This window comes from Microplitis mediator, chromosome 10, assembly GCF_029852145.1.
Source record: "Microplitis mediator isolate UGA2020A chromosome 10, iyMicMedi2.1, whole genome shotgun sequence".
Classification (NCBI taxonomy): domain Eukaryota; kingdom Metazoa; phylum Arthropoda; class Insecta; order Hymenoptera; family Braconidae; genus Microplitis; species Microplitis mediator.
This window is the reverse complement of record NC_079978.1, coordinates 9,258,850-9,270,526: the sequence shown is the minus strand read 5'-3', so window position 1 is coordinate 9,270,526 and position 11,677 is coordinate 9,258,850. Positions and strand designations below refer to the sequence as shown.

Sequence of the window (11,677 nt, the reverse complement as noted above, 5' to 3'; positions counted from 1 at the left end):
CCTATACAATATTGAACCCCTTTGGATCTTATATATTTATACATCCACTGAACATAAAAAAATAAAATCTGCAGACATTATTAATTATTATGTGAATATACATGAAAAGCTAAAATAATTGTTAGTAATACAGCACACGTGTAAATATACAGAAAACAGAACTATATAGTCTTGATGATTACGATGACACGCAACCGGAAATTCGCGTGGAACAGTGAACAATAAACAGCAAGAAAAGGCCACAAACATGTTCCAGATTGTCATAATATACATATATATACTCTCTTACACACACCCAAGTTCAATTCCCTCTTTTATTTACAAATACAACATCTTGGTCCATAATATGTTTATTTTTTGTTTAAACTCAGTCATGATTTAAAATCAGCAACTAAATAATTAACTTAATCAGCCATTACTGTATTTGTTTTTACGAATTTACAGTACAGTAATTTAAAATTAAATTTTAATGGTATACCGTAAGATAAAAATTTTTAATTAAAAAACCGGTTTTCAGTCGTGAATCTTGGAAAAAATATAAATAAAAGTATCATAAAATATTTAATGACAGGGCTCATGTTGTAAACATTTAGTAGTATTTTCATTATTTTTCAGTATACTTATATCGCATAAACGATTATCATAACCGGTTGCCATTCATCTCGATCGTTCGATTACCTTTTATTTAGTTATCCAGGCCGTATTTCCGATGTTATTTGTACTATAACTACTACTATACGCGAGTGCATGTACCAATAGACGGGAAATACCACGAGTTCACAGTACCACAACGTAGTACTTTATAAAATTTTTTTTATTCATAATGCTTATAACTATTATTGTTATTAAAGTCCTCGCGAACTGATAAATAATTTAACAAAACATGCGTTTATGTATGTGTAAATCTGTGTATTATTATTATTATTATTTACACTTAATTATAATTGTTAGAAGAAATATATTTTTCGAGATTATTTTTCTTTGTTGTATTTTCTCATAAAGTCAGCAGTATGATATTAATATTGAAGGAAAAAAAATATGAAAAAAACAACTAAACAAAAGAAAAAATTGACGTTTTATCGAAAAATACATATGTACTAATATAATGTTATGAAATATAATATTAAATGACAAAGTATGGATGTAATTAGTATGAGTAAAAGTTGTTAGTAAGAGCAAACAAAAGGATCTTAGTTGGTTGTGTTTATTGTAAAACCGACAGCCGAGGCCAACTAGGTCTTTGGGGTCACATTCTTATTTTCTCGGTAACGAATAGGTCGCTATGAATACTAAATAACCAGAGTATGTACAATACGTTAAGTATATGTGACGGTTGCTTTAATTTTCTGCAATTTACCTTACAATCCAAGGGCTATCAACTTAATAGCTTTAGTTTTGTATACGGATTTTTTTTTAACAAAAGGTTTCAAGTAGAATAGCGCAGTACTTAAGAATGACAATACAGTCAAACTGAAATTGAAGCTCCATGAATTTATTGTGTTATTTTACGAGACAGAGTTTAATTTTTTCAGTAGATTTCATAGAAATCTAACTATTGCATTTGTCTTCATGACGGAATTTTCGAAAAATTTTACTACCTTGGGCTCAGCTTGACGCGCTGAGTCAGGAAATGCATATGGTTCAAATGTTTATATACGTATTTATATATTTATACGATAGAACGTGGCTGGTCACGGCGATAGCGTCCACAATTCTTAACTGATCTTAATGAAACTCAGCATACATTTTCTGTAGACGATATTCGAGATCAAGTTCGAAGATGAGCGAAATCGGTCAATTAATTTAGAAGTTATAGCATTTCAAAATTTAAAAAATGTCTCAAATTTATACTTTTACTGATTCTTTCTTTAATAACTTTTGAATGTGACAACTTATCGAATTTCTACGAAATGCATCTAAAAGCTCTTTAAATAAGCTTTAATTTTCATGCCTATATATATGCCTAGACCAAAGAAATTACTTATCTTACTACTTATTAAATGAAATTTTGCTATTGCATTCGTTTTTGATGATGTTCAAAAAAACTTTTTTGTGGCTTACCCAATGCCTCTGATTCTGGCTATACACTTTTTACATATATATCTATTTATATATATATATAGATATGATAAAATCTACTTCCATTTCGGCTACCAAATGGCCTTTTTTTATCTACAATGAAAACAATTTATTTCATTAATTTTTTAAAAAATTATTTATTTCATACAACTGACAATTATTCACTTTACCACAATATTTATAAAGTTTTTTGACTGCGTAAACTTTTAAATTGAATTTAAATTATTTATTTTACAATTTTTATTAATTAACATTACACCAGCATTCTAAAATTAATTCTATAAAATAATTTAGAAAAAAAACTATAGATAAATATTTATTTAAATCTCTTACAAAAGTAACAATTTTAATAATAATAATATTATTATTATTAAATAAATAATATTGCTAACATATTTTTATAAAAAACTTTTTTAATTACTAATTAATACTTCGGGGTTCATATTACCCGACATAGGCGTGACAGGCCAGTTTTTTAAATGCTTAATAGACATGAAAAAAATTATTAGTGCCGTAGCTCTACACTCTTTGCCGGACACGTTGATAATGACTCGTACTTTCATCAAAGATCTAGATTTTAAGTCTAGATAGCTACCAAATTGACTGTTACGCTTCCTGAACAATTTTATCATTAATAACAACAATAATACCCTCAATATTATTGTGTAAAAAACCCGAAATTTTTTGTTACTCAAAAAATTAATTATAATGAGTATTCAAAATTCGATATCAAATCGTTCGATGTTATTGCCACGAAGATAAGATTTTAAAAAATTTTTAAATTGAAAATTTTCTATCTAATTACAATTAATTTATTTTATCTATTACTCATAAAATTTTTTCAAGTAATGAAAGTAACGTTTGACAACGATCTTTTACCTAAAAAACAAATAATCATTATTGCATATATATTATTTTAAAAATTGATGAAAAAATATATATATATAATTCACCTCTTCAACTGTACGATTGCCCAGAATTTCACTGACAGTAACAAAAGAACTTTCCGAATAATCTTTTTGTATGTGTTGAAGAAGCAAAGCATCTTCTTGCCTAGTCCAGGGAGTATTATTTATTGAACCATCAACAGACATACTCTCGTTACTGGGATCAACAGTTAAATTATCTGTTGTGTCATCAGTTAAATTATTTTCATCATTGAAATCATTGATCATAATAAACTCTTCATTATCACTTTTAATTTCTTTACCAGGTTCTTCATGTTGATCATTAGCGATAGCAGGCATTTCATTGAATTTATTCAATTCAAATGTAACATTTTTCGATTCAGCCTTTGCCTCTCTCCGTTCAGCCCGTTTTTCACGCTTACTTTTAAGCGGAGAAGTTACTTCATTAGCAGTAGTTGTAAGAACAGTTGAAGTTGTATTAGTGGAAGTAGTAGCGGCAGTAGTAGCAAACGATAATGACGATGACACCGGAACATTTGAATTAGCATTGCTCTCAGTAGACTTTGAAAGCCGCCTGTGTTCAAGCGACTTGGGAGGTGATTTACCACCACGTTTACTCTTGGAAGTTCCTCGATCACTGTCATCATTGTCTTTAACGGGTGAAGTCTTTAATAGACATTGTTTTTGTGCGAGTTCATCAGTATTTATATCATTCTTCGACGATTTACGTCGTCTGCTTGTCGATGGCACAGTAATCGGTGCAGTTTTATCGGTTGTTTTAATTGAAACACGCGATAGATTTTCAAGTTTTTCTTCTTCATCACCAGGAAATTCAACTTTTGCCGGTCTCAAACCCTCAGACGTTTGTAAATATAAACGACCATTAAGATATCTTAATCCACATATTGTACAATGCTCTGTACGTGTTTTTAGATGGGGTTCATTGGTATCGTGACAATTACATTTACAATTATCACCACCGTAAGGATCATCTTGTATTGCTGGTGTTGGTAATTCAATATTTTCATACAATTCCGGTGAATCTTCGGTAAAAATACGATTTTTATCATGCGGTAATACTGGACACGTTAAATTTTCAAATAACTCGGATGAAAATAAATATTGCGGTGGTTTACCCGTAGGCCAAATCTGCTGAAACATATCAATAATAAGTGTATGCCCCTTTAATATTGGATCCATTATAGCATGGATTGATTCTAATGTTAAATTTGTTTCAGCGCTTAATTGAGTTAACGCTTGAATAATTCTCACCATTCGCGATGGTTGTTTAGCAAAATAAACTTGCGCTGCATTTATAAATTCCTGCATTTTTTGTGACATCATGTGTTCTTCTAATTTATTAATCATTGCAGCTTGATGTGATTTTAAAAATAATAGAAAAACGTCACACAAACTCGGATAACCTTTAAGTACTTCGGTAATTTCTTTGTAAAGATTTATTGCCAACTGGTCAAGTAAATCATTAGTTTTTTCTTGTTGCTCACGTGTTTCATTAACAATTTCATTTAGTTTTTCTTTTTTTTCATTATAATCCGTACATAATTTTATTACTAAACGTAATAATTCTGGATTAGTTGACTCTAAAGTCATATGCAGTTGTTGAAAGAAAGACTCTGCTGATTCTGATTTAAAAAAAAGTTTAAAACATTAGTTTTGTTACGTCACAAGAAATCTAAATTAAATTAAATTTTTTCTATTGTAAATAAAATTAAAATTACTTGTAGCGCGTTCTTCCAATTCGTTTTCAGCTTCCAGCATACGTTTAATATTCTCCGATTCTCGTGCTTGTTTAGCTTTTTTTCTATTAACAGTGTCTTTTTTTATCGTTGTACTAGCTATCATCAATTCAGCAATCTCATCTTCATTATCCTATAGTTTTAATTATTATTATTTTATTATTTTTGAATTAATTTTTTCAATAGTTTTTATAAATTAAATTATTAATAACATACTCCCTTTGATGATCCAATTAATTCTTGAGATGTTTCTGCTGAATCATCTTTACTGTTAGACTTTGTAGACTCACTGTTACTACTTGATAAATTTTTCGATCCAGATACTTGAGTCATTTGTTTCATATTCTGTGCACTCCTCATTTTAGCAAGACGCGGTGTAGTTTTTCTAGTTTGTACCGATAAAGTACTACTTGATGCGGCTTTTTTAGCTTCTAAATCTTCTTTATTTTCGTCACTATTGATATTCTGTCTTACACTCTTTTTACCAGCAGATTCTCGTGTACTCGTACTCTTCAGCATATTTACGATTGGAGTACGAAAACTTGAGTCAATAATCATATTGTCCGTAGGGGAAGACAAAAGATACATTATATTGACCATTGATTCGTTTGATGTATCATCTTTCTGTCATAAAATAGATGATTCAAAAATTTATTATTTATTCTAATGACAAAAATAACTTTTGTTTTTTATCTACAGCAATAGCATCATTTTAAAAAGCAGGACTTTAATAGTTTTTAGTATGCATGGAAATTATATAGAGAAAAATTTTAGTAATAAGAATTTTTATTTAGTCACTATATTAGGCTGTTTTTATACAAAGAAAAAGCTAATGAAGATTATACATAATTACAACACACTTACATATTTTAAATAACTTTGCCACATTTGAGGCAAAAGTGAAATGGGTTGATCTTTTGGCGCTTTCATAGCAATTTCAGTGTTGAAACAATGTACTACAGGAGGAACATGGTTGGTTTCAAAATAATTCTGAAAAAAAAGTTATTAATAATATTAATAATAAAATTTATTTGTTACACTGTAAAAAATTTGCGGAGTAAACGCTGAGTGAATCTAGAGTGAACGCGGAGTAGATGATTTTTTTTCATAGAAATCTAACTATTGTATTGTTCCTCGTGACGAAGCTTTTCAAAAATTTTATCATTTTATCATTTATTCATTGAAATTTTTAAAATTTAGCTATCGCATTATTTTTCCTACTTTTTAGTAAATTCATGAAACTGTTTGAATTCATATCATTGCTGTGTAACACTTTTAGTGTCAAATCATTTTAATTCAAGCGGTTATATCCAATTTTGTTTATTGAGAGAATCATAAATAATATGATATATTGATAACAAGAACAACATTAATTATGACAATAATATGATGGTAATAGTGATATAGCTATTTTAATAATTTTATTCTCTAGAACGTATTTTTTATCGTACATTATCAAGATTTCTCGGTATGTTAATTTGAAAAGTTGAAATAACCAAATAATGAGAAATCTACTTCCATTTCGGCTACCGAATGGCCTTTTTTTATTTACTTAATTCCCTCGGGGTGAATTTCACTCCGAAGAAAAGTTCCGGAAAATATTAACTATAAAAAAAATTATTAACATATAGTGAGCTAAGGTCTTTGATATTTTGACATTTATATTTACGGAAATAATTCTGAGTTCCCTTTCCAAATGTTTTTACAGTGTATATAATGAATTCATACCTTAATTGGATTATCTTTTAAACTAGCCCGAGAGAATAGTATCCTCTCATACAAAGCTGTTGCTTTTCTAGTTGGCATCAAATATTGTGAAATTAATTGAGAGGCATCCATAAGTAACATTTTCTTCTTCCAAATTTTTCTCTCCATACTTGCAACAAATGGACAGAAATCCGATAATCCCAAAGCAATTAAACTAAAAAAAAAGTTTTCAATTAACATTTTAAAAGTAATATAATTATTGACTAAAATTAAAAATTTCCACGTACTTGATTTCTGATGACAGATACGGAAATTTTTCATTTAATTTTAGTGTACTGTGGAAAGGTATATGTGGTAAAAGTTGTGGGTATAATAATGCTTTGGATTTCATAATTAATTTTTTTAATTCTGGATCAAGTTCTATTTTATATAGACGTTTTTTCTTTCGATAATCCTCTTCCATATTAGCATCGTACTGCATTTTATCAATTATGCTCCTGCGAAATTCTTTATCATCAAATTTATCTTCCCATTGTTGCACAGTATCAATTGCTTCATCGAGATTTAAAACATTAAACGCTGAATTTCCATCTTTACGAAGTACTCTATTTAATAAAGCAATTATGATAAATCAATAATAATAATAACAACACATACTTCAATTAATTGTTTTAAAATATGCATCGTACATACGTTATACTATTTAAATTATTTTTACAAATGACAGCGTGATCATGCAGCTTTGGATGTTGATAAGTCATTAAAAAATGTTGGGTCATCAGTTGAATGTGTTGTTGAAACTGAACTGCTAATAGAGAATGAAAGTCATTATCTAATGCTTTGGCTAATTCACTATTAGTTGAATCAGGTAAATAATCAATCACTGGGTTATTCTATAAAAAGTAAATGTTTTTTATGTTAGGGCATTCTCTGACAGTGCCCCCCCCCCCACTTTTCAAAAATATTTAATAACTTTCAACTGTCATAATCATATTACAATTTTATTAATTACTTTAAAAAAAATTAAAACCTTAATTGAGAAAAAAGACAACGTAATAGCAATTTTGTCGAGATATAGAATTTAAAAAAAATTACTTACAGTTGTTGTCAATTAAGAGCTGAACGAGATTTGTTGAATAAATTATAGCCTACAATATTTGAAAATTTTAATTATAAAATTGACATGAAGATTTTACTGAAATTTATTTAACAAATTTCGTTTAACTGCCAATTGATATCAATTGTAAGTAATTTTTTTAAAAATCTGTACCTCAGCGAAATTACTTCTACGTTTTCCTTCTTTCAATTTAGGTTCTAATTTGTTTTTTTTAATCAATTGATAAAATTTTGATACATGTATGACAGTTGAAAGCCATTGAAAATTTTCAAGAAGCGGGGGGCACTGTATAAGAATGGCATTTATAAAATATATAACAAACATATTTATAATGTATTATAAATTAAAGAATTAATTTAAAACAATTTTCTTTTATACCTGCGGAATATTTTGTGTTGAGTTTTGTGAACTATCCAATGATTTTTTCTTTTTTGTCGCATCATTAGATTCTGGCAAATAAATGTCCACAAATTCAACCATTTCTGCCACTAAATCATTCAATTCTTTGCGAGTAATTTTAACAGCTTTATCTGCACGAAATTCTTCTTTATCCACTAAAATCATACAAATAAAATAAGCAAAATTAATATATAATCAAAAATTTAATAGATTTATCCAATTATTTAGTAATCACTGGGAGAATTTTATTTAAAAGTTAATTAACTAAAAAAATATTAGACTTGGGTAATTTTTAACTTCCCACTACGAAAATGGAAAATTTTCAAAAAAAGGGAAGTTATTGTTTTTACCCCGATTTTCGAAAATCGAGTTTTCACCCGATGTCAAACTTTTGAGTTCATTTTTCCGTTCATTATAAAATAATTTCAAGATCAGATCTGAAAGCTAGAGACTTGAAGCTACAATTTGCCTTTTTTGTTTTTATTGTACGACCATTCCCTTCGAGTTACAATCTGTTAAAAATTTTGAATTTTTTTAATATCTCTTAATTTTTGTGACTTATTGAAAAGGTGAATTATTGAAAAATTTTAAAATTTGGAACTGTCACAATCGAATTCCCGGATACTTTACAAAATTCCCTGACATTTCCCGATATTCCCAGTTTTCCCGGTTTGAGGCCACCCTGTTTATATTTAATAGAATAAAATATTTTAAGTAAAAAAAATTATTACGTACATAATTCTTCATCACGATCTTCAAGTATATTATACTCGGGATCAGCTTCAGTATCATCTTCACCCTCAGCATCAGGATTTGTAAAACTATTTAAAAAACCAGTCCAAGTTGGATCCTTGTCGTAATCCCAATCATACATATCGATTGTGATATCAGGTGGAATAAATGCTTTTTCAATATCTTCTATTGGGATTTTACTCAAGCTTAATTTAGAACGCGTTCTTTGGCCGATGCTCTCTTCTTCAGTGGGAACATGTGGAATGCTGCAAATTAATACAATAAAATAAAAAGCCCAAATACTTGCAGTAAAATTATTAAATAACTTATTTACCCAGGAATTTTGAACAGTTCATCAGTATCATATTGTACATCAACAGGGGATGGTTCTCCAACAGTTGTCTCAGGTACTGATGCAACAACAGGAGTTGGTGGTTCTGAGTCAATATCACTTAGAGTAACATTGCCTTCACCTTCATCCTCACTGGGTTGATCTTGATCAGGATTATATTCTTCATCAGATGAATCTTCCGGTAGTTCTTGGTCAATCAATACTTGGACCTTTGATGATTTAGGTTTTTTGGCTGGTGTTAGTGACCATGGTATATTAGGTTGGGTAATTGACAGCTCTCTTTACAAAAAATTTTCAAATTATTATTATTTAACTTGATATTTATTGTTAGATATCCGCTAACTTTACTATCATTTATTTATGAGTGTAAATGTAACAGACATACGAGAATTTTTCAATTACACATAAAAAAAAACTAATAATTAAAGTATTAAAATAAAAAAAATGCATGTACTGAATTTTGAATTGTCTGAACATGCATTTTTTTATTTTTATTTTATAAACATTTTAATTTATTATTTCAAAGTTTTAAAAATTGTCAGATGTCTACTAACTTTACTATCATTATTTATTTTTAAAAATGTAATAAAGAATGAGTACTTACTTAGCTTTGGCTCTTGTTAATTTTGGTTCAAAGACAACACCTTCTTCAGAATTATTTAGACTATTATTGACCATTGCTAAAACATACTCGTTAGTGATAACATGTTTAATAATATTTTTAACATTTGTAGCTGTCAAATTTGTTTTGGCAGCTTTAGCATCCAATTGTCGTTCGAGCTCTTCTTCAACTTCATCTAATACTAACATATCGTTTATCTCTAGCCTTCGTCTTTTTGATGGATTCTCATCATCATCAACTTCAGCAACGTCTATTTGAAGACCTGTATCTGAATCTGATGTATAGTTATTATTTTTATCCTCACTATTAAACGATACAGAAAATTCACAACCACTATTTTTAACTTTTTTATCCATTTTTTTTAATTTTTATACATCAATATAACTTACAAACATGAAAATTCCGATATTTTTTGGCGCGTAATCAAATATGATTTACGTAAATTACTTTCATTTGTTTTTTTTTTTTTTTTTGTTATGATACATAAATAAATATAAAATTTCTTATTCACTAATAAATTAACGTCATACGTGCTTATTGACTTATGTTACTTATTGTCTAATTTCTCGGTTTTTATTTACACGGACAAGGAAATTTTATTGGTTCTGTTGAACTTCTTGGTTAAATATTTTCGTAGTAAAAATCAGCTGATTGGATACCATGAAGACAGTAATTTAATGAGTCGTAAGTCTTATTGTTCTGAAAGATTCCCAAATCCACCGGACTCTTACCATCAATACAAAATCGTCAACGAGTTTTGAATTTAAACCACAGATGGCACTGTAAGGATGGTTTTTGAAATAAACCGCGAAACCGGTGACCATGGCCGAGCTGTCTAAGGCGTAAGACCTAGGCCTCCCGAACTTGATCACTGGCCAGGCGTGGGTTCGAATCCCAGCGAATGCTGAAAGAATTTTTCACATACAAAGTGTGAGGTCTTTCGGTCCTGAGATTTAATTTGATTTTGTAAAAAAAATTGAAAAGTTTAATTTTAATTTGAATTCGACTGAGTTGGCCGGATATAGGGATCGCCTGAAATATTTTGAACTCATTTGAGGACAGTTCTTTATAAAGATTAAAGTTAGTTTTAATTCCAATGAAGATATTTTCAAAAAGCAATTATATATTGCTTGAAGTAAAAGACTAAAAGATGATTAAAAGTTAATTAGATTTTAAAAATTATAAATATTTTCAAGGTGATTATTGAAGTACATCTGAAGTACTTTGTCGCTGGGAGTTCTTTTATTGTAAATTGATAAGAAAAACATTCAAATTGATTTCATACTACTTTTTTACAAAAACAAGATTTTTTGAAGTCGGTAAAAAAAATTTGAAATAATGCTTAATTCTATTTACAAAAATAATTTTGGAATATTTAAAAAACACTTAAAGAAAATTTTTTTTTTAATAAAATTTTGGGAGTACCCCGTTTTGCCCCGCCAGCCCCCCTCTCTCCTATACACAATATTTACACCTTACAAACTAACTTATCAACTCGTCGCCCTTTTGGCTTTATACTCTATCAATTATGAGTATGTGGTACGGCATTTTATATTTATGTCAAAAATTTTTTATGCATAATATTATAACATGATACATCTTTAAGAATAAGTAAATTGTGTATTTTATTGCTATAAAAATTAATTGTATTTGTTTAAGCTATTGATTTTATTTTATGTATTATGTTCAATTTTTTATGTAAATCGTCTAGTTTTGTTTTTAGTTTTACATTACTAAGGGCGTGTTCAAAAATGCACTCTGGAAGAGAAATATTCAACTCGTACGTTCAGAAATATATTCTCTGGTCAAACCAGAGTTAACGATTCGACATTACAAAGGTATTAATCACCTGGATAAGTAACTTTTCATCTCCAGAGTGTATTTCTGAACACGCCTTAATCATATTGAATCATTTACTTTTAATTATTTATAGTCTTTTATGTACCAAAATAAGCTAGAGCAGATTAAGTAGCATTAAATTCAGGACACCCGCGTTAAGCAACG

General features: G+C 28.7%; 1 protein-coding gene across 3 annotated transcripts; it reads right to left on the bottom strand.

Annotated features, from left to right (window-relative positions):
- Positions 1 to 2,235: 2,235 nt before the first annotated feature.
- LOC130676485 (uncharacterized) lies at positions 2,236 to 10,315 on the bottom strand. 3 transcript variants are annotated; one of them, XM_057482746.1, is made up of 13 exons: positions 9,656 to 10,315; positions 9,034 to 9,330; positions 8,703 to 8,965; positions 7,947 to 8,122; positions 7,145 to 7,344; positions 6,739 to 7,056; positions 6,473 to 6,665; positions 5,609 to 5,734; positions 4,961 to 5,368; positions 4,727 to 4,877; positions 4,260 to 4,630; positions 3,033 to 4,139; positions 2,236 to 2,958 (listed from the first exon to the last, which is right to left on the bottom strand). In XM_057482746.1, the coding sequence occupies exons 1-13, from the start codon at positions 10,027 to 10,029 to the stop codon at positions 2,908 to 2,910; spliced, it is 4,035 nt and encodes a 1,344-aa protein (XP_057338729.1). In that variant the 5' UTR covers positions 10,030 to 10,315; the 3' UTR covers positions 2,236 to 2,907. The 3 variants fall into 3 exon arrangements, with proteins under 3 accessions (XP_057338729.1, XP_057338730.1, XP_057338728.1); XM_057482747.1 differs by having other exon boundaries at positions 3,033 to 4,136; positions 9,656 to 10,314; XM_057482745.1 differs by having other exon boundaries at positions 3,033 to 4,630.
- Positions 10,316 to 11,677: the final 1,362 nt, after the last annotated feature.